The following is a 27058-nucleotide window of genomic DNA, read 5'->3' as shown; positions in this document are numbered from 1 at the left end:
TGTTCTGTGGTTAATGCAACTTTGAATTCTTACAATTAACAAAATACCGTACTCTACATCACAGAAAGGTTATAACTAAGTACGGTTATAGGTTTTTCACATTTTGAAATTTTTTTATAAGATAAGGGGGCAAACGAGCAGCGGAAAAACCGAGGTTTTTAACGACACCCATCTGCAGTTTTTTCAGGGATAAAAATGTTAATTAGCAATTCATAGACATTGATAACATTAGGTTTAAAAACGAGCTTGATTTTTTACATTATTTCGTTTAAATCTAATATGTCCATTTGAAATATTTAATTAAATTGCTATTCTCTGTTGAAATCATTAATTAACATTCGGCCCCGTAAGTGCACTTAGGCGATTTACGATATGCCTTGCGACCGCGACTTTTCGTGTTAACAGACAAACAGATGATTTAGTACGCTTTACTTGACGTGCCTTTATTAATTTATAGCCGTTCAGGTTAAATTAAAGACATTTAATGGATTCAGATAAGGTATGGGTATTCGCAATTAATAATTGTCTATTAACCTATTAGCGGCAATAGCTAAAAGGCATTCCTAAATTAACTTCGATTTTAGTAAGAAAATAAATTGACTTTAAGTTTTATTAAAATGAAAAAAAAAAAACATACATTTTATTTATACAGAAAATATCAGTTAAACGTAATTAAATCTGATAAAGTGCATGTTGAAAGAGGTATCGAACTGTTAAGAGAGAATTAGCTAAAAATATTTAAAAAAAATAACCTTAATTTTTCTAGAATAGGATCCATGGATCCGTATGTAAAATAACAACTAGCGGCCATATTTATTTGTTAAACAATTAGCTTCAGACCTGGTCTCATGTAGGAAGGTAAGTTGTAAAATTTTATTGTTTTATCCACTTAACCTGTGACGTGTATTCAGAAGAAACAGAAGCACTTAACTGTAATAGTTTCATCATTATAGTAAATACTGAATTTATTTTGTAAATACAACCGTTTTCATCTTTTAAAAATCGTCTGGCTTACGTATTAATGGTAAATCTCGTACCATCTCTAAAATTCCAGAATTTACAACATAAAAACCTAATCTATGCTCATCAATTCGATCAGTCAATTCCGAGTTAAATTATAATAGATTCAAAATATCAGTTTACAATTTGCCGCTACTTTAAAATGATTAGTAAGATTATAAAATGACGAAAATATACGACACAGATTCAAAATGAAAACATAAATGTAGCGTAATAGTTCATTCGCCATTAGCAGTTCAACTACTGAATGCTCACACCTAATTCATGTTGGAGTTAAAAGCTTACATGCATTTCTTGATACCTTTTAACTTCCGTAGACGAGTTAAAGGATCGCCGCAGTGTAGTCAAATCAGTAGACACACTTTATAATATTAAGTAATTGGCACTTTGATGTTTCCGATTTTTGTTTTTAATTTCAGAAAAGTTGTTAATCAATAAAACAAAAGTTGTTATACGTTTCAAATTGCAAATGACAAAAATGTTATTTGTGAATTCGAATAACTTAATAACAGACTCTATAGAATACTTTTAACCTATGTATATGAGTATAATCTTACTAATATTATAAATGTGAATGTTTTGATGGATGGATGTATGTTTGTTTGAAGGTATGTCTTGAACGACTCAACGGATCTTAATGAAATTTGGCACAGATGTAGAACATAGTATGGAAGAACACGTAGGATACTTATTAAGATTTTTTTAATTCCGCGTGGAGTCGCGGGCAATAGCTATTCAATATAACTATTGAAATTTCGATCATATAGGGTACCAAACCTTCATATTTTTAATTCAAAACTTTTACACAAAATAAACTATTAACATAATTATTTATAATGATAAGCCTTTGTTACGTTACTCTGTTACATTTATCTGTATCAATTCGCTGATAAGCTTCACAAACAAATAACTTCCTGATTAACTATTAAGAGATAACAGTCATATGAACACGAATGTGAAATTAATTCAATTCTATCAGCAAAATGAAAGCGATTTGAACTTAAGAAAGCAAAGTTAACACTCGTTTTATGTTCCATTAAATCGTCCCATGCAACGATAGTCGTAGCATAACATGTTGCTGTAACCTCTTCATGATTTTATTAAAAGCAAACTATTCTTATATCATGATACGTAATATTTTAACTATAAAAAAATCTAAGAAATAGGACACATCTGCAAGCACTTCCTTTCGATTAAAATATTTTTTATCAAAATCGGACTACTAGGGGCGGAGTATCGCGGTAACACACATAGAAAAAAAAATACAGTCGAATTGATAACCTCCTTAGTTTTGAAGTCAGCTAAAAAGATGTTAGAGGCGTCCAGAACTAGGAAGTGAAGCCACTAATAAATATCTATCAAGTAACTTTGTCAATATTGCGTAAACCTATCGAAGAGGCGCGATAAATGTATCTCTCGGTATGGATTTAAAGCCTTCGGAATCTTTATAATTTAATAATTAGTAGTGTGTGCTAAAAAGTTATACAATATATTTAATGTTATGTAAGTAAAATTTTTCACACACTAACGGACTTTACGATAAAAAGTAACGTTTATAAACTTATAAAGAAATGGTTACTAAATTTGAAGGTAGTTTGGAAAATGAAAAATGTTAATTTACTTAATAATATTAGTGTAGGTAAAACAAAAACTATCTTACATCCAACAAAGTAGCTAATATTCTTCATTGAATATGTAGGAACAATAAGGACAAAGATTTGAAATTGGAATTCCTGCTTCCATCTTGTTGCGGCACGTATTCGCACACGTCGGTAGCGCACCCAAACTACATTCATGTTGAGATACGAAGAAAATAAATAACAAAATAATGACATTTTTAAAACAACTACCAACCTATATATTTCTGATAATATTGATTATCTTTTGTTTTGCATATGCATCTATATTAATTTTTATTATAAGGCCACCCGTATAAGTGGCCAGTTCAAACTCCTTGGCAGCTTATGAACTCTTTGGTACTGCCAAATATTTAGAACGTACCACAGCCAATCGGTGCAGAGCACAGAGAGGGACTCAATCATCATTCTGTGATTCCGTTCGTTAGTACTGTTCAAGCCCTTGCCGCCGACGATAGCAGATCGCTGTTTGATTTATTAGGAGGCGACGCTACGAATTCTACGAGCATCGCGGGTTGACACATCATAATGTGGGAATTAACTACTTAAAGAAATATTCATATCCTCCTCCATTTTTTCGAAAACATACATCCGTGTTAATATAAAATGCAGTAAGTAACAATAACATTACAATCATTTTTGCAATTGCTCCTTCTGTAATATGGCGGCGTGGCATCAAACTGATTGCATTGTGATTGTACGCTTAGAAAATAAGGTTTTAAGAAATAGCCTGAGATATCAGCTGCTGATTTTTTTATTCGACAGTACCCTACCTCAGGGGGGGCACTACCGCGCCCCGACAAAACTACATTATGTAATAAAAAGTTATCATATGTAGGTATATGGTCTAAAATCTACATTTGAGAATAATTGAATAATTCCACAAAATTAAAATGTACTTACTACAGTATAAGTCCATTCCATTTTGCTTGAATTTTAGCAGCATTCTATGTAGTTTCAAAGTGGTCGGTTAGCCGTGGCGATTACTGGGCTAGTTGCAGACACGTCATTACGTCACTACATAACAATCTCAATTACCGGCGTCTGAGCGGTTGTACGCTCCGAGGCACTGCCCGTGTATCCGTGAAAATAATATTGTTTTCTATTAAATACATTTTCTTAGAAGACTAAGATTACATTGATGAAAAGGTGTGATTTTGGAAAGTGTGTATGAGAAGAGTTATATTTTTAAATAAAAAATTTCTTGATTAAAGTCTACAATTCTTTAAAGCTAATAAACAAAATACATCTGGCGAAAGAGTTTCAACCAATGCGGTTTAATAAACTTATTGGTGAAGAAGAAAACTACATGTCACTGGCTGATTACATACTTTTTCTGTACGTTATTGTAAAATTAAATTGTCAAATTTCATTGTGAATAGTAGTGAAAAAGGAGTAAATTAATAAAACCTTTTAAATGAAATACAATTAATCGTTAGGAATATAAATAATAATAAATATCTAATTTAATAACTTGCTAGTTTTCATATATCCTAATAAAGTATACTAAAGTTGCGATGTTCTTTCCAAATTAATATTAGTTCGCATTAAAGAGGCCCAAGTCATCGCTCTAAGCTCTAAGCCTACACTGACTAAACTGACAGCTTAGACTCCTACAGTAATAATAATTTCAATTACCAACTGTTGAAGCCTACGATTGAAACGGGCCAAAACAATCACATCATGTTTTTTGCACGATCATGTTACTGCATAATATCTCTACTCTGTCGACTTATAAAACTGGCCTCTCTTGACACGTAATTAAATAGTGCTGCGAGTGTTAATAGTAAATTTAATATCTCAGAGCAAAGTTTACCAGCTGTAGGTGCGAATCCTGTTACCCCTAACAATGGTTCTCGAAAGTAAACAAAATAAAACAAAAATTGTTTGAAAAAATTCTAACTTGAATTAAATCTTACCTTATCCTGCCTTCAAGTATTAAAACCTTACTCAAATAAATTCTTGGTTTAAATATCTCAGCTAAGTTCACACAAAGAGACCTTAATATTTATTTAATAACTATGGGTGAGATATTTAATGTAATTAAATCCTTAGGTTTCGTTTTTAATAATGAATATAAAGTGAAACCAGAAAGTTAATTGCAATATCTCGCAATTACGGCGACTCACTTTGAACTCGAATTTGCGAGTACAAATGGTAAAGGTACTTGATACGAAAACGGTTGTAACTGTAGCCGCTTTGTTTTCTTAGACAGTTCCCACAGTGAAAATAATTGACTGTCTGCGCCAAGATATATCGTTTTTGCATTTCTTTTATGCAATCGTACCATTATATATCATTTTTAAATATATTAACGAAAAACAAATTGTATATTTTACTCATAATGCTCCAAAGAAATTTCAGCTTTTATTTATAACAAAGAAAAAGATCTACCTAACGACTTCATTAAACAGAATCACAAATAGCTCAAAGTATATCCACGTTATAATAATCAAATTGCTATTTATATTTAGCACTTTGAAATGTAAAACACCTTTTGCTCCTTATCTGTGAGTTATAGCAGACATTAAAATACAAAAATGTTCAATCCAAAGAGGCTTCCATTGCTAAGATAATAAAAATCTTGCTCATACATCAAGGATCGACCATTAAGCCGAATAGAGAACTTTATAAACACTCTACAAGCAATTGTTATTCGATTCAGATCGCCTAGGCACCCTTTAATTTCATCTCACATTAAGTGTTCCAATACTACCAACATTACTTTACCTTTAGTGACACGAGCGCATAATTCACGTCATAGCGGCCATTACTGTAACTCAAAATGGCGGGCAACTATCAAAGAGAAAGCTCGCAAGCTCTCACATCATTCTCCATGGTCTTGTCTATGAAGCGCTTGTAGAAACAACCATGGTCAACAACTATGCAACCTATTTTCAATCTTAAAACATTGCAATAGAGATCAATGTTAAAGTATATATTTGTTAATTTCACTATGACAGGACTAAATTTATCAATTTAAGAAGATTGTCCGTTGTCTTGCGGTATTAACACGTTAACGTTATGTCGGGGTTCGTTGCTAAATATAAAATTATGGGAGTTCCACGCTCTACCGATAACACGTTATACGATCTGGATTCAGTACATTACATACATAATATTATAAATGCGAATGTTTGGATGGATGGATGTTTGTTTAAAGATATCTCCGGAACGGCTCAACAGACCTTGCTGAAATTTGGCACAGGTGTAGAACATAGTCTGGAAGAACACATAGGCTTTTTACTTATTAAGTTTTTTCTTAGTTCCGCGCGGATGGAGTCGCTGGCGACAGCTATTTAAATATAAATGTAGAAGGGTACATTGGAATGGGTAGGATTAGGAAGACATTGAAAGATTGTGAGAAAGGTGACTTGTTTAAGAAGTGACGAAAGATAGATCCATTTGGGAGACGAAAACTGGTGCATCTCCCCAACTTGTGTGGGATAAGGAACATATAACTGATTCTGTTTAATTGTTTATGGGGTTTGAAATCAGTAAATCAATCCATATTTATCATACTCTTTATTCAGTTTTGATTGAATAAAACATTTTCTTTTCTGATCTAGATTTTAAAGTATCAATAATTATATTTCCATAACAAAATCATTCTGAGAACTTTTTCTTGGCAGAAGTTGATTGTTTACAGTAGAAATATTTATGCCAAGAATATTTTTAATTTTTGAATTTATTAAAGTTTTTGTTTGTGCCTTTTTTTCGATTTAATTAATACTAATGTCAATATTAAATTCAAAAATAGCTTAAAAATATTATTGGCATATTTAGTTTGTAGTTAAATGTCCAAGTATTTTTCTTAAAATCCAAAATTAACGTTATATCTTCTCAAAGTTGATCAATAACATTTACGTTTCTTTATTATTTTAAAAGTTTAAAAATGTTTTTAAATTACTTGAATTTATCATATGTAATATTTAAAAGAAATAAGCCTTCGTAACAAACAGCTGATTTTTTTAATAAATGCCGCAAAATCTAAAGATTAATCCATCGATATATTAACCTAAAGATGGAATTTCACGCAAGTTTCATGCAAGTTTGACATCTCATCGAGAATTGTTTCTCGAAATGTCTTTAATGGGCGTGATGTAATTTCTCAATAAAAAGACTTCGGAGCTGTTTTCCAACCTCATATCTGTGTTCCGTATTAAAAATCTCTAGGTTTTATACCTATGGTTCAATCTAATTAAAATTATTTATATCTAAATATCGATAAGTAATCGAACATCACTACACTCAAGTTATCGATGTTATAAAAGAAGTAATATTGTCGATGGCACCATTACGTTTTTCAGTACGTATTTTAATATTTAAATGTGTATTTCCACTAGCGAAACACGAGTACAAAGTCGCTATCCCAGTTTTTTTCAAGAAGAACGAGAGAGATGGTTCTCTGATTACCTACTCGCGTTACAGCTGTGGAAATCCACCGTAAGATAGATCCTATCAAATACTAAATACTGACAGCACAATACTTAGTATTAAATATTTTATAGAATAGACTACATTTTTTACTCAAAATATAGTTAACTAAATAATTGACAATTTTTACATAAATAATTGACAGAAGCTTTATAGAAAAAACAAAATTAATTTCCCCTTCCTCCTTCCAAGGAAATCTATTTTTTTTTGTTTACTATGTTCATGTTACTACAAGCGAAGAACATTGCAAATATAAGTACGTAAGATAAGGCATGTATTCTTACAAGAATCAATTCCATTGAATTATGCTTACATTAAAAAGAATGTAACTGCCGTACTCAGAACCGTTTAGTGATTACCCAAACGCTCAGTGTAGATTTAATTATGTTAATATAAAGAAAATTAAATCTGCAGTACGAGATTCTGTCGAATAAAGTTATGCAACGCATCTGCAGCTGTGGATGTTTATGGTCGGCGGTAGCTTCGCTTTTTAGGCGAATTCAGGCGGCCACGCTTTCTCGTTGGCCACCGAATAATAAAAAAAAACATTACAACTCTGAATACGGCAATGAGTTATTAAAAACGATATTATAATATTAAAAAAAAAAATTATTTAAAATGTCAACATAGGTTGACTTTTTTTTAAATTTTAATTTTTTTTAAATAATTTATTACATATGACTTTGACTTATTTGACCAATACTTGACCAACCAATATTTGACTACGTAAATTAATCCATTTAATCTACTTTATTTAATTTAAAAGAAATGTTAAAAATTATTTCATTGTTATTTGACATTATTTTTTTTTCTTAAAGGAACCACCTTTTAGGGATTATATTTTATTTACTTATTTACATGTTTTTATATACTGTATTTTTCCACTGGCTACTATTTTGTGGTTTTTAATAATATTATTATTATGGTAGATAAATGTAGATATCTAAGTAATACTATAGTATTATAGACAGGATGTAGTTTTGTAGTTTTGTTACTTGAAGTGACTCGAAGCAGATTTACAAGTATTTTCCTGAAACATTTTTCAATTGTATTAATAATACACATTGTTATTTTCAATTAAAATAACCCATTGCAATCAATAATAGTGAAGTGTGAATGAGTGAGTGTGTATAAGAAAGCTTTATTTACAAATTCTACTAAATATATCTTCATACAATAAATATTGTTTTATTAAATAATTCAATTTTTATAACATTCAAAAACAATTATTATGACTACAGTACGTAAGAGGTTTAAAATGCCAAAAAAGCTAAATAACTATGTACAAACCTTGTTATTACAGAACTCACACCGTTACTTAAGAGACTAGACCATAAAAACACGGTAGTTAAAAACTGTAAAAGCACTAAATAATTGCCCAAATTCAGACCTTAAAAGCGAATAACTAATAACTGATGTAATTCACAAAAAAAGATAGAAATACTTAATGATAATTAAACGCACATTTAGTAGCCAAATTTAAGAAATAAAAGCACACACACAAGAAAGCACAAGAATTCAATAAAAGAATGACAGTAGTGAAGGAACAGTATTCAATAAAACGTTTACCATAACATGCTTCAGCAAACAAACTCATACTAAATCTATGTTACTCACAATCTTTAGTAACAGTCGGTACAGTGGTATTGGCGGGGGCGCCGGCAGTAATGGCGGGCATAGACGGCGCGCCACGGTACCGAACTAACCAAACATTTCTTTAATATCATCTCCTGCAACAGCCATAAGCGGAACATATGCCGAGAAGCGAACAGCTTCTAACTACAACCGCTATGTTCAGTTATGACTTGTATAGTTTTAAAGTTATCCAAAATGTATCAGTGAACTTTTAATATGTTTCAATTTAATATGTATGCTGTTGGCGTGATTAAATAAATAAATAAATAAATAAATTGTCTTCAAATTGCAAACCAATTTTTGTTTTTACGTTGTAATTCGCCAGATGGCGTTAGTGTCGTATTAGATCACGGTATTGTGTTGTGCTCACAATCATCTTCTTGTATAAAAATTGTGTACGAATTTATATGGTCTTTCAAGTCTGATTTTATTTTTGATTAATTATTATTTATTTTATAAACATTATTTATGTTCTCACTATATGATATCATATAAAAATACATGTCAGTAAGTATGAGTATAGTGTAGAAATATAATCTAATAATATACACAAACATATTACTATATTCACACTTTTCTCACTGCTTTAAAACTTTTACTGTAAGAAAACTACCTTTTAGCTTATTTATGCTAAACATTCATCTAGAAGAAGAAAGCATAGATCACAGAGTTAAGTGAAAGAAGACATTTTGTTGAAGTCATAATTTGAATGTATTGGAAGTTGCTGTCATATGTATCGTAGATAAAGTAATTTTTTGTTTCGACTGCAGCGACATTTGGCTACCTCGCATTCTCTTTAAAAAAATAGAGATACATATTGGTATCTCTATTTTTTTTTTGTCGGAAAATGTCTCGGCAGTCGAAACGCGCGGTTAAACGTAGGTTTTAACACAGAGACAATCAGAACTTTGTTGGTGAAATCCTTTAGATTATGTCGGCAAATACAATGCGGTCATTGAACTTAAAATTGACATGAAACGGAAGTTAATATTATAAAACCTGATGTCTTTGATCAGTTTTCTGATACTTACCAAACAATAATCCAATAATAGCAAGTCCGATTACACCCATTATTATCATCATCTGTAATTGACACAAAATTACAATAGTAAATTTTAAAATTTAAATTCAGTCTGGTACAATGATGTAACGATAATTGAAATTAAATCATCATTTTACGTTAACTAAGTAATGGCTTTAAGTATCACTTATTTAATGTCCTTATCCCACTCACGTGAGATCGGAAAACAAGGTCTTAAAACCCTTAAAAATATGACTTAATTTTTTAAAGTCATCCTCAGTATTTTACCTTTAAATTTTGTAACCAAAATTTATTCTTCAAGCTTTTTGCCTGCTGCTCAAACTGTGACGCACCTTGCTGAAGAGCATCTGTAAACATTTGAAATGTACCCTGTTAAGTAGACAAACCAACATTATGCTACTTTTTTGTAAATACGATGATAAATTTAGAAATGATTTTATAGAATGTGCGTTGGTACATAAAGTGTCATGAAGCATTGTTTGGTAAATTTTATGAGACTGCTTGCATATATATACAACTCGATTTCCAATTTATGTTTCGATCTTTTCTGCTTAACAGAATCCAACTATAATGTTATAGCATTAATAGTATCTATGTCTCAATTGAATTGGTTATTTTGCAAGATTATAAATATATTACTAACTTGCTCTATCATCTAATTCGGACAATTTCGCATCTCTGTCTAACACTTTTTCAACATTAGACTTCATGATGTCAACCACCTGAAAATATTAAATACATAGAATTATTTGTAAAAGGTATAGTTCTACATTTATCTAACATCAGGAGAGATCAAGCACTAGCTGATTAAATAGATAAAAAGAAACTGAAACATTAATAAGAAAAATCGATTACAATAAAACCGCACTGCCGTACAACTGCCAAGCTTACAAGGAATAAAACGAGAGAAAAGATCACAAAACCATACAACGGATTCAAAGCTGTAGTAACGCAAACGAAAACGCTACCTCTTGTACTCGATATTACTAATGTTAAATGTACTACTTGTACTTCATTTTTGTTACTTGTAGTAACTATTTAGTAACCGTACCTCATCGACTTGAGCTTGCGTTTGCTGAAGCCTGCGCTGCGCCGCGATTTGCTGCGGTGTGCGAGGTCCTCCAATAATCTCTCCATCTGGCCCAGTCTGTGGCTCTGCGGGAGCTAAACCTCCTGGGGTTTCTCCTTCCGACGCCCTGAAAAATAAACGACACGTGTTAGACCAATAATTCCAAAAGAATTCGGGTCAACTGAAGACCTGGTGTAAAAAAAAGCTGAGAGTTCAGAAGCTGAAGGAAAATGTAGCAGTAATAAAACATTTCCAAGACTACGTGACAAAATGGAAGTATCTATGTTACTGTGATCGTTTTTGAGACAAAGTTTAAACATAGCTAATCTTTAAAGATACGCAGATAAAGAACTTGTAAACAAAAACTTGGTTATTCTTCGGATAGTTTAAGTAAAAGTGAAACGTGTGCCAATCGATGTAACAGTTGGCAAAATGCCACGACAGCTATACAATAATAGTGATATACTGCGTCATTACGTTATTATGTAAAAATGTTGTTGGTTACATTTCAATAGAGGTGCGGTATACTGAAGAGTACCGCAATGCTGTTTTAAAATGAGAATAAAAGATTTTTTAGTTAACATACTAAAAACAAAAGTTGTTGCTCTGAATAATTATACTATTAGTAGAAATAAACCCGATGTCGAATTAGGGCAAAGTAATACGGTTGTAGATGCGTAGCCTACCATTAAAGGATAGAGGAGAGGATGTAGAAATATGTTGTGTTCGTTTATTATAAGCTTCCCTCGAAATCCATAATGTAACCAGTTTACTATGCGTCCCCACTGATGGACTTAAGCTTACAATAAGCCAGGGATGACATGACCGTAATAGTCAACCACGCTGTCCTAGTGCGGGTTAGTTGACTTTACATTTGTTTTTAACTCCTTCCTAGTCATGTTCAGGTAAACTATTTCTTCCTTCGCAGTAAGAACATCGGATATCCATGAATAAATCTATCTATATATATAAAAGAAAGTCGTGTTAGTTACACTATTTATAACTCAAGAACGGCTTAATCGATTTGACTGAAAATTAATGGGCAGGTAGCTTAGAACCAGGAAACGGACATAGGATCATTTTTACCCCGTTTTCTATTTTTTATTCCGCGCGGACGGAGTCGCGGGTGAAAGCTAGTATTTAATAATAAGAAGTAAGATCATCAAATAAGACATTTTAATACAATGTTTACGAAATTCGTTAACATTTTAAATTAGATGCCAAATACCAGATATTGTGAAAATATCCGTAGGAGAATTGCGCCTAAAAAGAAATGAGGTCTTTGTTGACGACAAAGAGAATCTCAATAACACGACTGAAGACTTTTAATGAAAAAGTCTGTTAACACATTCATTTGTAAATTTCTTTCATTAACAAACGAAACAAAGAAAACTTCAGAGAAATGTGATCTAAGTTAAAATTGGAAAATGAAATTACAAAATAAGTGAAACTTCAATAATAATTAAAACATAATCTATATATATAAAAGAAAGTCGTGTTAGTTACACCATTTATAACTCAAGAACGGCTGAATCGATTTGACTGAAAATTGGTGGGCAGGTAGCTTAGAACCAGGAAAAGGACATAGGATAGATAAACTCATATTTGTCATTCATTACTCATACATTCTAAAGTAGTCTGTATATAAAGGACAAAGATTTAATTTAACGAATTTGTATACCTGTTCTTCGTATGAGATCGATGACAAATTGATTTTGTACTAGTATTTCGCCAGTAGAAACCCATGCTAAGAAATAATTCATAAAGGTATCATCATACAGTGAAACAAATACAGTCGTACTGGGATAAGTGAAAGCTCAAGGAACCACGATATTTTTCTAGCTTATAAAAGTTTCTTTCTAACCCGAGTTTCTAGCTTGTGGTCGTTTGTTGGGACCGGATAATGACTCTCGCTTTTACATATAAGGAATTAACAAGCATAAGAAAGGTATGTTTTCCATATTATGAGGAGGAATTCCTTGTGACAAGGAGAACTTTAAATATTAATGTGGAAGGGAACGCCTTTAGGGGTAGGCCTAAGAAGAGATATATGGATTGCCTGAGAGGTGACATTATTAAGAAGGAAGTGACGTCTAAGATGATGGAGGATGCATCGATTGGAGGATAAAAACTGGTGCGCCCCTACGTGAGTGAGATAACGACAAAGAAATGACAAACAACATACTTAACTCATTAAAAATTAACTGAATTTTATACATAACTTACTCTGATTCTAAAGAAGGGTTTAAGTCCATACCGAATGTTAGATATGAATCCTCGACTGAATTAAGACTAAGTAATGTTTATGAAAACATGATTCTATTCGTTTTTAATTTTTTCCAAAATGACGGGTCCATTCTTTAACTTAAATGAACTTTTCTCCAATACCATAATTTTTGCACGCCGGTAAGGAAATGACGGTTAGCAAAAAAATGTTTTACTACTACTCATATTATTGAAATTTCTTCGATAAAACTAAATATTTAAATGAATTTGAAAATTGAATTAAAAAAAAATATTCGTAGCTACCGTATCAAAATAACCTCAAAAAGCCGGTAATATTTTGTTCTTGTAATATAAAAAAATATACTTACATTTTTCCACCGTTTCTCAAAGCACAATCAAGCCGACTGTATCAATGACAAAGTTGATAGCAGAGTTAATTAGACGCGAACTGAAGAGGTATAGCTTTTAAGCTCTCACTTGAGTTTTGAGGAGAGCGCGATTGCCGCATACCGCGATGAAGCGAGCCGCAGTACGGTTGCGCACACAAGTGCTTTTGCGCCATTCTGTTTTTCATTCATGATTAGGGTAACATTATGCATAAAATTATTATGATACAACGGTACATTTTTAATAATTGTTTGAAAACCATACAGTTATCTAACAATTATCAAGAACTTTTTATTTTAGTATCTACACTTAGACCAAAAAGTAACAAATTGATTTAGTTTATTTTCAGTTATGTGATTAAAATAATTAAATCGAATAAATATTTGAATTGAAGCGTCAGTTGACTTAAAGATTAATAATTAACTTGCTTTTACTTTTAAAGTGAGCAAAATGCCAAATATCTATCTATGTTTTTCACGAATTATCAATTTCGTATTTCAAAATTTACTTTACTTTTTTTTTTTAATTAACGTATTCTTTCATTCAATTCTTTATGCACAAAAACCCAACTAAATATAAAGTAACAAAACAATTTTTTTTTAAATAGTTCTGTACGTGATTGTACTGCATGAATCGGTTACGCATGCGCGCCACGGCGCACAGCGGCGCTAGTGTCGCCGTCATCGATTGCCGCTACTTGTGAGGTAGGTCCGGGCGTTGGAGCACGTCTCGCGTCGTCTCATTGAAGTCTACAATATGCCGTGCATTTATTCACAAAATTGATCTAGTATGATCGTTTTAGTTGTAATAAAATTATTAAATCTTAAATTATGTGATCACAAGTTCATCAATTTTAAGTAATCGGAAGATCAATAAGCAAAATATAATTTGCCTCAAGTTAAATATTGCATTTCATGTAAAAATATATCCGATACTTAATATATCTCCTCCTCTAATAAAGACTTAATAGACCTCCGTTTAGATATTAGTCATACACGATATAAATCTATGAAAATGAAGAGTACTTTAGTATAAAAAATCATTTACTTCAATCAATCAACACAACCTCTAAATGGACAGCCATAAAGCGTTAACAAATTTGAAGTACATCCACATCAATCTCTGTTATGATAAATACATTAAAAATAAATTTCATAAGGCCATTAAAATTAGGGCGGTCGGGCTGTGAGCAAATTGTTGAGAGCGTCGGTAAGGGCCTCAAAGGGCGCCGACTAATCAATTGCCTACAGAGCCCGCACCGGCGCTGTGGCGCTGTGGCGCTCCGGGCACAACGGGAAACATTACAACCTGTTTACAATTAAAACTGTTGCAATATGTATTTTTTTAAACAAAAGTAATTATTATTTAAATTACAAGAAGTGATATATCTAGAACAATTTTTAGATGCATTTACAAGAGTAAACTTAAATTGTTAAATGAAAACTTTTAGAATAATACTTTTTGAGACTTTTGAGACTGCGCCCACAGATCTCATAAAATACGGGAGTCGTAGAAATAAATCCCTTTAAAACATTGACTATGATTATAAGAAAGTCTCATTGAATTTATAATTGATTGGGTGTAGCCTATCGTTTGCAAATAAATAACGCAAATTATAATTATCAACTAACGAGTTACATATTTTGTCACGGCACAGTACGCCGCTCCGAGGCATCGCTCCACTCTTCATTTATTTTATTAGCGATTAACCGCGAGGCATTATAACTCACTATTCTTATTAATTAATTTTAGTTACATATTTAATTGCTCTCATTTAAGAACCAATTGTTGTTCAAAGTAGGTACTCTACATATTTTTAAAAATTAATATTACATTCAACCTCTTCAATACTTACAAACGTACTGGCTGCAAAGGAGATAGAACTGGCCACATATACGAAGTCATATAAAAAAAATATTAGGTTAAAAGACAAGAGACAATCGAGGGAAGAAAGTGTGATAGTCGTTTCGTCGACAAAGTCGCTTAGAGAGTTTTGTGTAATTTATTTCTTATTTCATATAGAAATACGTTCCAAAGTTCAACTTCCTATCTTAATTAATTTAGGAGTTGTGATTTTTTTGAAATAGCTTTTTGGCTCTGGTGTAAAACTAGATATTTTGAGATACGACATTTCCGCTTTCTGCCGTCGATATATATTGTTTATTTCATTTTTTTTTAATTATTGTAAACTGTACATTGCACTAAGCATTGATTTAAAAAAATATATAATGCAAGTACCTTAGGTCCTAACCTCACTGATTAAGAAAAAATACATTTTCAAAAACTTAAGGCATGTGTATGTTGTTCTGACATTCTATCAACAATTAGGCCACTTAACCTGCAACTAGGCGGTGTAAACAAACCCCGTCTTTGTCCCCCGAGTTAACACGGCACAGCTAAGTACTGGTCGATCCTTGTTAACTTTTTAGGTTAACAAGGCGACCGCGCTGTTTACGCTCAATGTTATTGGTACAAGGAGCTAGCGCCTAGCTGCCTTCACTGACGTCTAATTCACAAGCTGATAGCGAGATATTGGAATTAATATGAAAATTAAAATAAATAATTTCAGTAAAGACTTCATAAAATCATAAAATAAGTGTAAGTAATTTTTCCTACAAATTTATTTGTCTCCACAATTTTGTCCGTTTGTCTTCTTTTTTTCATTAACAAAATATAAATTACTTTAAACGAATTAAAATATAAAGAAAATTGAAACCATCGCTTTGTGATTTGTTTGATATAGTGTAATATGTTGTATGATTAAATAAATTTCAATTTAAAACGCTCTTAACTTTTATCTTAAAACGCACAAGTCCTTTAGTTTAAAGTAGAAGTAATCGTACGTCCGTAGTTTACTCTGACAGCCTGGACGTGTTCCCGCAAGAAAAATCTTAATAAATATAACTTATATAATGAAGCGACAAATATTATCTGGTGTAATGCACCTTCCTTATCTGTGTACATGATATGTGTTCTTCAGAAACTTTTTTTTAATGTTTTCTATGTCATTTTGTACATTTTATGTATGATTGTTCATAATTGTTCTAATTTTTCTAATAACTTGGAAAATGTGCGGGAATTTATGAATTTAACAAAACGATAAATATTTTAAGTTTAAATTCATTTCCTCGGCAGCACATTTCTTTGATATTCACAGAATCTTGCAAGTTTACATTACAAAAGCGAGCATTGCTACAATTTCAAAATAACCTTTACATTTTCACAAGCAAATGTTTACTCAAAAGGCAGCGGGGACTTCCTATATTTGTGGACGGGTTTGTCAATACGCTTGCACTACTTTAAATATTTTCAAATTATTGCTCGTATTTTGTTAAAGCAAATCAAATGTTGGGAGATGTTATTTGTTAAGAATTCTTTTTTATCTGTTTCCGGACAAATAAACTGGTATATAACGGTATTATTATGTATATAAAATATTCGGGAACGTTGTACATATTAGTTATAGCCGCGTCGAAACTATTTTTACCTTAAATTAATTTTTAATTTCACTCTATATGTATCTCCCATCGTATCACAATCTTAAAGAATACAAACATGTATTAGATATTTTCATCAGAGAAAAAGTTTTTAGAGAACCAGTTAATCGTCCTACGTTGGAACTGTATCTTTTTATAACAGTAATTTTATTACAAATTCAAATAATTTATACATTAACACGGTGAACTTACGAAATTTCGCACTAGTTGAGCAGTTCGTTTACAAAATACAAATACACTTCGAACCAAACGTTTAAAGTATTTGTAATCATGGCGGGACTAATTGTTATGCAAGTAAATGTATCGTTTAGCATATTATTGTAAAGAGCAGTGTCACCCTAAGTCGGCTTTAGTGAAAATTCGGCTCTTTTTTCGTCGTCAAGCATTATCAGGTACACGGTAATAGACGCGGCGGGTGCGCGTGCGCGACGCGACATCTGTGTCAACATTACGATTGTGAGAAAAGTTTTTTGGACGCAACAAATGGCTTCCTGACAGACAAATATTTATACTTTTAAAGTTATACGCAGATTATCAGATCATATTGGAAGTAATATAACTTTCCATATCGTTTAGCTCTGACTGATTGCACTATTTATTAGGCAAAATTTATAATATTAATTTATTATATAATAAATATTAATATTAATTTAGTCACTAGTTGTTTGCTGGTGTTTGGTAATATTGGTTACCATGTTGCCTATGTATTAACAAATAAATCAAATAGGTTTTTGAATAGAGTAAATTTCGATTCAAATGTGCATTGTGAAACAATAGAACAAAAGTTAATGCCTTTCAAAGGTGAACTATGTGGAAATGTTATGGGTCCAACGATTTGTCATATCGGATTTCCTTAAACCCGTTAAGGATCAAACTCATCTGTTATCATCGATATTTGCTCTAACGAATACCATAAAATCGATTATGTATCGATAATTCATCCTTGATGTACAATAATAAAATGTTTTTTTTTTTGTAGAAAAATGTTTTTTTTTCTTCCTCAAAGGGAATCTTGGCGCCACAAATTTTCATCACAAATCAAGCTTCACCTAAGCTTGACTCTAAAATAATATTACCTTTATTATAACCAGTAATACGCATATATATATATATATATATATATATATATATATATATATATATATATATATTTGTGATGTTTGTGTGAAAATATATATATATATATATATATATATATATATATATATATATATATATTTTCACACAAACATCACAAATATTAAATTGATCAAATGTTACTCGTCAAATTCAGTTGAAGAGAACATCATTGATTTCCAAGAATTAATTATATTTACAAATATTCAAATGCAAGGGTCATAGTTCATAAACTGAGATAAATACTAACATACGTAAAGTAATGTTTAATAACCAAATGTCTAAGCTCGAATGCAGGTAAAGTCAGAGGTCAGGACCGAGTAAGATCAAGTTTCTTATACAAAGTGCACATTTGTTCTTCCAGTATTAAGGCAAATGTAAGGATATGTTTTCCTTTGAGTAAATAATGTAATTTTACACTTATAAAAATTGATGTAAAAATCAATTAATAATAAAAAGTAATTGAAAAAACATTATCGTCTTCTTTAAAAGAAAGTTTTCATCAAAAGATGACAGTTACTTACTAAAGATTTAATTTCCTTTTAACTATATTCTTCAAGTTTAAAACAAGAATTGTTTTGACCTTGAAATTTTGCATGCTGTCAAAACTTAGTATGCAAAAGCAAAACTGAATCATCGATCGTATTAAAAACATAAATAACAAGTTAACTTTTATGACTTAAAGAAAATTAAACTTGTAATTCTCTATTACATGATCTTGTCTACTAATTAACTAGTCACATTTATCGGCGTCTAACAATGTCTTGTTCCCCCAAGCGCGTTGGGAACACGGGAATATCTCCCAGGTTATTAATTGAGCATTGTTTGCTCTGTAATAGGACCGGACTCGCTCGTACCATCTTTATGAAGACGCATATGCGAAATATTAGGTGCTACATGTGATAATATTTGCTTTACGTTAATTCGTTAAGCAGATACTTCTACATATATTGTTCTGATTCGAAATTTAAAATAGTGATCCTTGGCCCTTGCTAGAATTGTTTTGTTAAAGGTGCACTGGTAATTATTGTCCTTTAAATAAATATTCCTAGATTTAGATATAAGTACGTTTTTGAAATTAGAAACCTGTTTACATGTTTTCTGATGACGCAATAAACAATTATTGTAATTAACACAGTGTTTTATTGTCACAAGTTGCTGCTTTGTGATATGTAATGTGATGTTTATGTTAGTTTCTACTGCTGATACGTTATATATCTTATTTCTTGCTAATATTATAAATGTGATAATTAAGATGGATGGATGTTTGTTAGCAGGAAACTTAAAAACGGCTCCACAGATGCACACAGATAGATTACTGACAAGTATACTTACTGTTATCTTAATTCTGCGCGGACGCAAAAGCTATTTGAAAAAATGTTGTAATGTTTACGGTAAGGTAACTATGTATAAGAAAATGTTTACTTAACATAATATAATGAATACTTCAACATAACTCGAATAAAGGTTATTGATGTGTTAAAAAAATATTTAAGTCAAAATCGATTTATATTTGTTATCTTAAGTTCAAGAAACGTAGTTAATCTATAATTATATTAGAAATTAGATTAACCTCTCTTAATCTGTATAAATCTCTGTTACAAAATACATAACACTTTTATTAAAATAGCTTATTCAGAAAATGTTTTAAACCCCGTGCTACATTTTCTTAGCTACACGCACAATTGATTCGGGGAATATGTAACAGTGGCTCCGTATTTGTTCGTGACGTCAAAGTTGTGAAGTTTACCTTACGAGCCGGTCTATTTGCTGTAGGCTCGGTTTGCTGGGTAATTCTGCAAACGAGATGATTTATGCTCGTATCTATTTGCTCTTGAAGCTCGAAGTTGAGTTTACGGCTTGTTCTAAGAACCCAGTACGATACTTCGTTGGAAGTTGCTAAGAAATGGTCTAATTAATAGGAGCTTGTCGAATACTTTGACTTCAAATCACATGTTAGTTCGAGTTTTGCTGAAAAGAAGGGAAACAAGATATTCTGCTTAAATTAAATATTTGAAAAAAATATTTTAGCTTAAACTAATTATCTTTAAATCCAATTTCATTTGGAGAAAAATTGTTTTTGAAAAATTTTTAAGATTAATTTATGACAGCTAAATATGATCAAACCTAAAAATGAAGACAATAAATAAAAACACTGGTAAAAATAATAAATAAAATAAAAACAGTTGGTATTAAAATTAATTTATTTACGTATAATTTAGGCAGTTTATTGCATTGTATGTTTTGTTATTTCGTTCTCTCCGCTGCCGCAGCTTCATATTTACAAACATCTATTTTAACATGACGATATTCTGAAAACAAACATATAAAAAATATATATTACAAAAAAAATGGGACCCATCTGCAAGCACTTCCTTTCGATTAAAATAATTTTTATCAAAATCGGACCACCAGGGGTGGAGTTTCGCGGTAACACACATAAAAAAATACAGTCGAATTGACAACCTCCTTCTTCGTGAAGTCGGCTAAAAAACGCAATAATATGACATATTTTTAAACATTTTTTTTCACTTACGTTTCTTTTCATCGCAATTGTACTCATATAGATCGCAGTTATCGTTAAACATACGCGTTATCCCGAGAGAGTCCTGCCCGCAGATAGGAACGAAATCATGTTGACATTGATCCGCCATTTTGCAAAAATTTATTACCTGTAAAGTAAATATTACAAGACAAAAATTTTAAACTTAAATTACTTATTTTTGATGTAAGACTTGTCGCCTTCTAGGCTTTTAACAAATCTTACTAATACTCGTATTATAAATGCGAATGTTTGGATGAATGGATGGATGTTTGTTTGAAGGTATCTCCGGAACGGCTCAACGGATCTTGATGAAATTTGGCACAGATGTAGAACATAGTCTAGAATAACACATAGTCTATTTATTACGTATTTTTAAATTCCACACGGACGGAGTCGCGGTCGGCAACTAGTACCCATATAATTTTCGTCTTGTCACTTTTTTACTATTTTTTTAGTTTTATTTATTTAAATTAATTTTTATAAACAATAAGGACTAAGTGACGAAAAGGTTATAAGCTGTACTTACTGGCTCTAAAGGAAAGAAATAATCTTCAGCCTCAATCTCCACGTGATTCCAGACTTCTTTTGCAAACCCTAAAATAATTAAACCTGAAAAAATAGCATTGAAATTGTCACTTTACTGTTAATATTTCTTAATGACTGAGACTGACAATAATTTAAACACCGATACGAAAAAAATATTTTAATTTGAACAATTTAATAAACTGGAAAATAATATTATCTAAACATTACTGTCTCAATATTCATTCAAAGAAGACATGGTTTACAAATTGTGGGAAAAAATTTCACTAAGTTTTAACTTAAAACTTACTAGGCAAAAGTATCCTAAATTTCATAGTTTAGACAAGTGCACTACTCGAAGATCAACTTTGATATGTAGTTTAGGAGTTAAGCAAGTATTGTTTATAATTTACAACATTAACTATGGCTCTAGAACGGGAAATTATGATATAACACCCGGTTTAACAGAAAGGTATGTAGAGCATAAACTAAACGTAAGCATGGATCACCAACATTTTACTGTGAAACCAAAATTGTATGGAGTTAATAGAATAAATGAATTTATAGAAGAATATTATCACTTACTTAGTTAATTATTTATTGCAAGTAACAGTACTTTTTAAACTTAACTACAATATTATTTTATATTACTAAGACCTAGTTATTTCTGTATTATCGCCCTACTTATATTAATTATATAAACTTTACACTTATGTATATAAAAAAATTACACAATGCAGGCAGACAAGTTGTATAAATTAGAAAACTAAAAGTCAACAGAGTACATTACTGATTACACATTAATATTTCAAATTTAAAATGTTTACCACCCCTGTCCGCTCAGTACTGTGTCAAATCAGATGTATGAATCCCATAGCACAGCATAACAGGGCATCGGATATTATCATTTAATACCATCGGGATGTGGACGAAGAGCGCTATTTATTGTAAGTCATTTTGTGTTTACATCAACGCTCTTTGAATATTGAACATGATTCTTGCTCTTAACTAAAACAGTTCAGAATAAAATCAAACGCTTCGACATTATTTAAATTATTCATGAAATTAAAGTTCTATGATATTAAATAAACTTTTTTATTGAAATTCTGGCTTGTTAGTGCTTTGTCTTATGCAAAGTGTACAAACTATGTTGATATCGAAACCGTTACTTTTAATTTCAGATATAACAACGTGCGTATTAATCCCTGCAAATGCTCATCTACCGGACTATGCTGTAACTCCAACGGTAATATAGATAATTTAATTATTTGCTTAAAGTTACATGTATATTTAGTGAATTTTGAAATATTAGACCTCTTTGGTACAAAGGTTTGGTGACAAAGATTACATGCCATCAAAAAAATCGTACTGGCAACTAAGAATGTGGCAAATTAAAAAATCAGGCGGAAAACGAACGAAAAACAATATAGAAATAGAGTTAGAAAATATTTTGTTACATTATTTTTGGCTGTCTATCTATTTCTTTGTAAATTGTACATATAAATGTTATTTACAGAATAAAGTAGATCAATTTTGTCAATTGGCTGAAACTTGTATCCACGACACTATACCTATATGCGGCACAATGGGAGACGAAAAGAGAACATTCCTAGATCTGTGCGACTTGCTAGAGTATGCTTGTGATACTAATCAAGGTAAATTTGTTTTAAACTAAAACATTGCAAAATTATCTAGACAACATCGTGTCGTAGCTTTTGGAACGAAGTTCCTTATCGCGTGTTGTGAAAGAGGGCTAGACGGAAAAAATTCTTACGAAAAGTTGTCACGACACTTTTTGCTATAGTAATTATGTTAACGACGAATGAGCGCTACTTCACCATGGCAACGACGTGACAATATATAACGAAAATTCATAGAAATAAAATGTACTTCTTGTGAAGACTTAAGTTTTTTATTCATAGAATAAACATTGGTTCCTTCACTAATTAATCGAAAGGAACTTCGTTCCATCCGGGTGTCCCTTGACACCTCTCAAGTTTTTTAGTTACCTCTTGAGAGGTTTCGACACCAGATACGTAACATATCATCAAACTTCCCTCGTATCTGATGTGATTTAAATGTATGACATACTTGTGATCTGCCTCTTGCTGTATATTTTTAATAGTTTAATTTTTTTTTAATTAATCTATTTTCAGTTTACTCACATGTTGACGATATGCCTGGATGTCCAGTGTCTAAAAACAACCAACACTGAACCGTTGCAAACAATAAACGCCCTAATTAACCATACAGAGTTCTACATTTGATATAACAATTTCCCTTGAAATTATTCACAAGAGTTGCAGCGTAGTGTGTACTCAAACTTTTTACGCAAAAAGAATCTTTACTTAAATATGTGTTTAAGTATCATTATGGTAATACGCCTGGCCTGACCCGAGACGAACGAAAGGGATAGTTTATTGATAGATGGTAGATGTGGAAAGGAGTCGGATAGATTTGGAAGGTTGACCGGGTAACAGGTTGGAGCAGACAGAATAAGTATAGCGAATGTAACGTACCGGCCATCCAGCGCATCTTGATATGACCCTAACGAAAAAATAACCACCGATTAAAATTTGATTAAATAAACCAGAAAGAATTTGTATTAAATATGCCTAAGTTATTTACCTGAAATAGCTAAGAAATATAGGATTCATGTTTTGTACATTTTTTTTATATTTTACATGAATAAAATATAAATATTGAAATTGGTTTTAGTTTTGGATTTTGAAATCATAAAAATCCAAAACTGCATTTGAATGCATAAAAAAATCGTTTTTGAAAGTTAATTTTATAAATATCCAGTAGTATCATATTTTATCTTTAATATTCGAACACACATCTGCAACTGCTTTTAATATAAATCTAAAGGCTGTTTGAGGATGACAATAATTATTTCAAAATAACAAGTTTCTACTACTGACCGCATTTGTAAATCCTAGGCAATTTATATAAAAAAATAAAAAGTAAAACCCGTAAAAGGTGCGTTCAGGCCTCGGTAATCCGTGAGAAAGCTACAATTTGAACAAGCCATAATTAGCGTGTGCGGTATTAAATCACGGGCAGTGCCCGGCACACCGCGTCGCCACACCGCCCCCGAGACGCTCCGCTTGTAGCGATTTAGTTGATTAGCCCGATTTAAGGTCAAGTTTGGTGCAGGTGGATTGCAGAGGTCAAGGACAATAGTCCCTGCAACTTTTAAGACACAATCTTCACATCGAATATGTTTACTGTACGTGTTTCATATACTTATTTACGTGGTTGAATTTATAGTTATTGTTTTGATTGATTCTAGTCAAAAAGCTATAGAATTCTAAAGTAGGTATTTTGTATTTTACAGAATTTACTGCAGGAAACGATGTTTGTAGTCTTTTTTAATCTATGCTTTGAAGTAAAGTTGCAATGTCCATTATTTTTAGCCGACTTCAAAAAGAAGGAGGTTATCAATTCGACTGTATTTTTTTTAAACTTGTATTTTTAAAAACAAACTAATCATCTGACCTTAAGATCACTGTCTCAATAACATAAAGCTGTTGTATGAATCATCGAACTCAAATATTCCAAGAAACCAACACACCAATTGTTGAACCCGTTTAGAGAATTAACTGCAGATATTCTTTAACAGTTGTATAATCTTTAAACTTTAGCGCTTTGAAGATTACACGTTTGAAAACTGCATACAAACCCTATCGTTAAAAGAAGATTTTTTAGTAAGTTTTCCCTTAACTAAGAAACCCTATATTTCCTACATGGGCGTCTTGATTAGAACGTGTACAAAAAGGATGAAAACAGTTTTAACATGAACTAAACCAGACATAAAACATATTAAAATATTAAAAACAGAAATACAGTCAAAACCGTTTATAGCGACATCGTTTAGGACAACATACCGGTTAAATTGACCAAAATCAAAGGTCCTGGCTGAATGTTATATACATATCTTTCCTATTAATACCTGTCACCGGTTGTTACAACTATCGGTTTTTACGACTCAATATGAGTAGTCCCTTCGATGTCGTTATAACAGATTTTGACTGTATATCATATTTTTAATTTTTATACTTTTAATGCCTTCCATACTAAATGTAGGACAGAAAGCTACGAAACCTTGGTTAAGTAACTGTGCTAAAACATACTAAAATTACGTTAGACAAAATGATGATGTCTATCTACAAATTAAAATAGTCCGATAGAATCTTAAATAGCCTGTTTAGTTCAAAACAGTTCAAGATTTGGAGCACCCTGACGACCATATCATAGGGTTTCCAGTAACTGGGAGTAAATGGTGCCCTGATCGTAATCATAGTGGCCTAATAACCCGGCGGGGCCTTTGTCTATTGTTTACATAGGGGAGGTTGTACGTGGTTTTGTAAGTCACGCCGGCACCTTTGGCGGGACCTCCCTGCTGTTACTGTTAAATACGTCGTCATTGTGGTTATACGCATCATACAGTATGTTCAATTTTTACAAATTAATTATGTATAATAAGACAATTTATTATTTTCGTTAATTAACTTAGTTTCAAGGATTTAATTTCAATGTTAGTTGTCCTACACTTTAGGTATAATAGTTATAGTATAAAACATAAGTTATTTAAATGAATTACTTAGTTAACTTTGATTTGTATATGATTAAAATTTGAAAATACGTAATTTGAGGAGTAAATTTTATTATTCACTTAAGGTAAGGTTTCAGTGGTATGAATACAATAAAAAGGAGAATAAAATTATGTTTTTTTAATAAGTTATTGTAAGGAAACCTAGGATTCCCTTATTTTTTTTTTTTTTTTTGTTTTATTGAGAATTGTTTTATTATTTTAAATTGGGACAAACGATGACCGAATAAGTAATTAATCGTTGTCGATTAATTACTTAATTAGATAAATAGAACATGCTGTAGAAACAAAGGGTGCTCGCCCCGGCGGCGCACGCAGCACGTGGCGCAGTTTAGCGGCGCGTGAGTCGCGCGCTAATGACGCGATGTCACCGCGCCGACGCCCCGCGCTCCCCGCCACCCCGCCGGTCCCTAACCTCGCCCGGATACCGCCAAGAGCCATCTATCCTACTGACATGAGCTTTGATGTCCCGCTGCCGTTCAACTATCGAATTTATCCATATCCTATCTAAAGAAGGTTAAAAAGAATGTATTTTAACAAAATAAATCACCGTGAACAGTAGCGAAACTTAGCGGTAAAGACTGAAGTTGTTTGTGGACTTTGTCAGGGTAGAACCTAAGGACATAAAAGCATGAAAGGAGATATTTCACACAAGTAGTTTTAAGATTCCTTTGAAATACAACTCTTATGCCTTGTGGCCAAAATGTGCTTTGGAAATCTATGACTAAATACCTACTTCAAAAGTTTGTAAAATTACATTTAACGAAAGCAGAAATACAAATAAATTAAAAGAATATTTAATAAATTATGCTTAATAGTTTTCAAAGCATTCAGAATCGAAGAGTATCGAATTATTTTCGGCACGTTATCTGTGAAAGGGCAATGAAGCAGTGATTCGATCTCGTGTTCCCACATTAGCGTGTAGATACAGAGATTATGGTGTTTATCATGCGTAGCCCGGCAGCCGCCGCGAGCAATGGAATCCTCTTCAATTTACGCCTGTGCATCACACAAAGGCAGAACCGATGCGATACGAATGCAAAGCGTTTGATGACACTGGTATGAGTTGTGATAAGTTTTTAATTAAAAATTATCTAGTGGTTAAATCCATCTATCTACTCAGCCAGTAGTCATCCGCTATTGGACGCAGGCCTGCTGCCATCTATTTCCATAATATTCGATTCTCTGCCGTCCTCGTGAAATGTGACCTTCAGTGAGTGGTGACTTATTATCACTAAAATAGGGAGCTAAATAGTTGCAGACTCTATCACAGTCAATGTCTTACACTGTAATAACTTTTAACTTCTCAA

At 31.8% G+C, this 27058-nt stretch overlaps 3 protein-coding genes across 5 annotated transcripts; 1 reads left to right on the top strand and 2 right to left on the bottom strand.

Annotated features, from left to right (window-relative positions):
* Positions 1-7985: 7985 nt before the first annotated feature.
* Positions 7986-13598, bottom strand: LOC106707721 (vesicle-associated membrane protein 2). 3 transcript variants are annotated; one of them, XM_045682228.1, is made up of 7 exons: positions 13435-13598; positions 10823-10967; positions 10415-10493; positions 10039-10118; positions 9761-9812; positions 8712-8795; positions 7986-8124 (listed from the first exon to the last, which is right to left on the bottom strand). In XM_045682228.1, coding segments are annotated over exons 1-7 (444 nt in total). In that variant the 5' UTR covers positions 13437-13598; the 3' UTR covers positions 7986-8122. The 3 variants fall into 3 exon arrangements, with proteins under 3 accessions (XP_045538184.1, XP_045538185.1, XP_014354618.1); XM_045682229.1 differs by lacking the exon at positions 8712-8795; XM_014499132.2 differs by lacking the exon at positions 7986-8124 and having other exon boundaries at positions 8764-8824.
* A 6707-nt stretch (positions 13599-20305) lies between these two features.
* On the bottom strand, positions 20306-22051 carry LOC106721763. The gene is made up of 4 exons (XM_045682330.1): positions 21981-22051; positions 21138-21246; positions 20603-20738; positions 20306-20378 (listed from the first exon to the last, which is right to left on the bottom strand). Exons 1-4 carry the CDS (start codon positions 22049-22051, stop codon positions 20314-20316), a joined length of 381 nt encoding a protein of 126 aa, XP_045538286.1. The 3' UTR covers positions 20306-20313.
* A 4-nt stretch (positions 22052-22055) lies between these two features.
* LOC123721954 lies at positions 22056-23364 on the top strand. The gene is made up of 4 exons (XM_045682329.1): positions 22056-22080; positions 22315-22379; positions 22650-22788; positions 23290-23364. The coding sequence occupies exons 1-4, from the start codon at positions 22056-22058 to the stop codon at positions 23346-23348; spliced, it is 288 nt and encodes a 95-aa protein (XP_045538285.1). The 3' UTR covers positions 23349-23364.
* The last annotated feature ends 3694 nt before the right edge of the window (positions 23365-27058 follow it).

The sequence above is a fragment of the Papilio machaon genome, chromosome 18, assembly GCF_912999745.1.
Source record: "Papilio machaon chromosome 18, ilPapMach1.1, whole genome shotgun sequence".
Taxonomy (NCBI): domain Eukaryota; kingdom Metazoa; phylum Arthropoda; class Insecta; order Lepidoptera; family Papilionidae; genus Papilio; species Papilio machaon.
The sequence above is the reverse complement of the archived record's forward strand: the minus strand, read 5'-3'. Positions and strand labels throughout refer to the sequence as shown.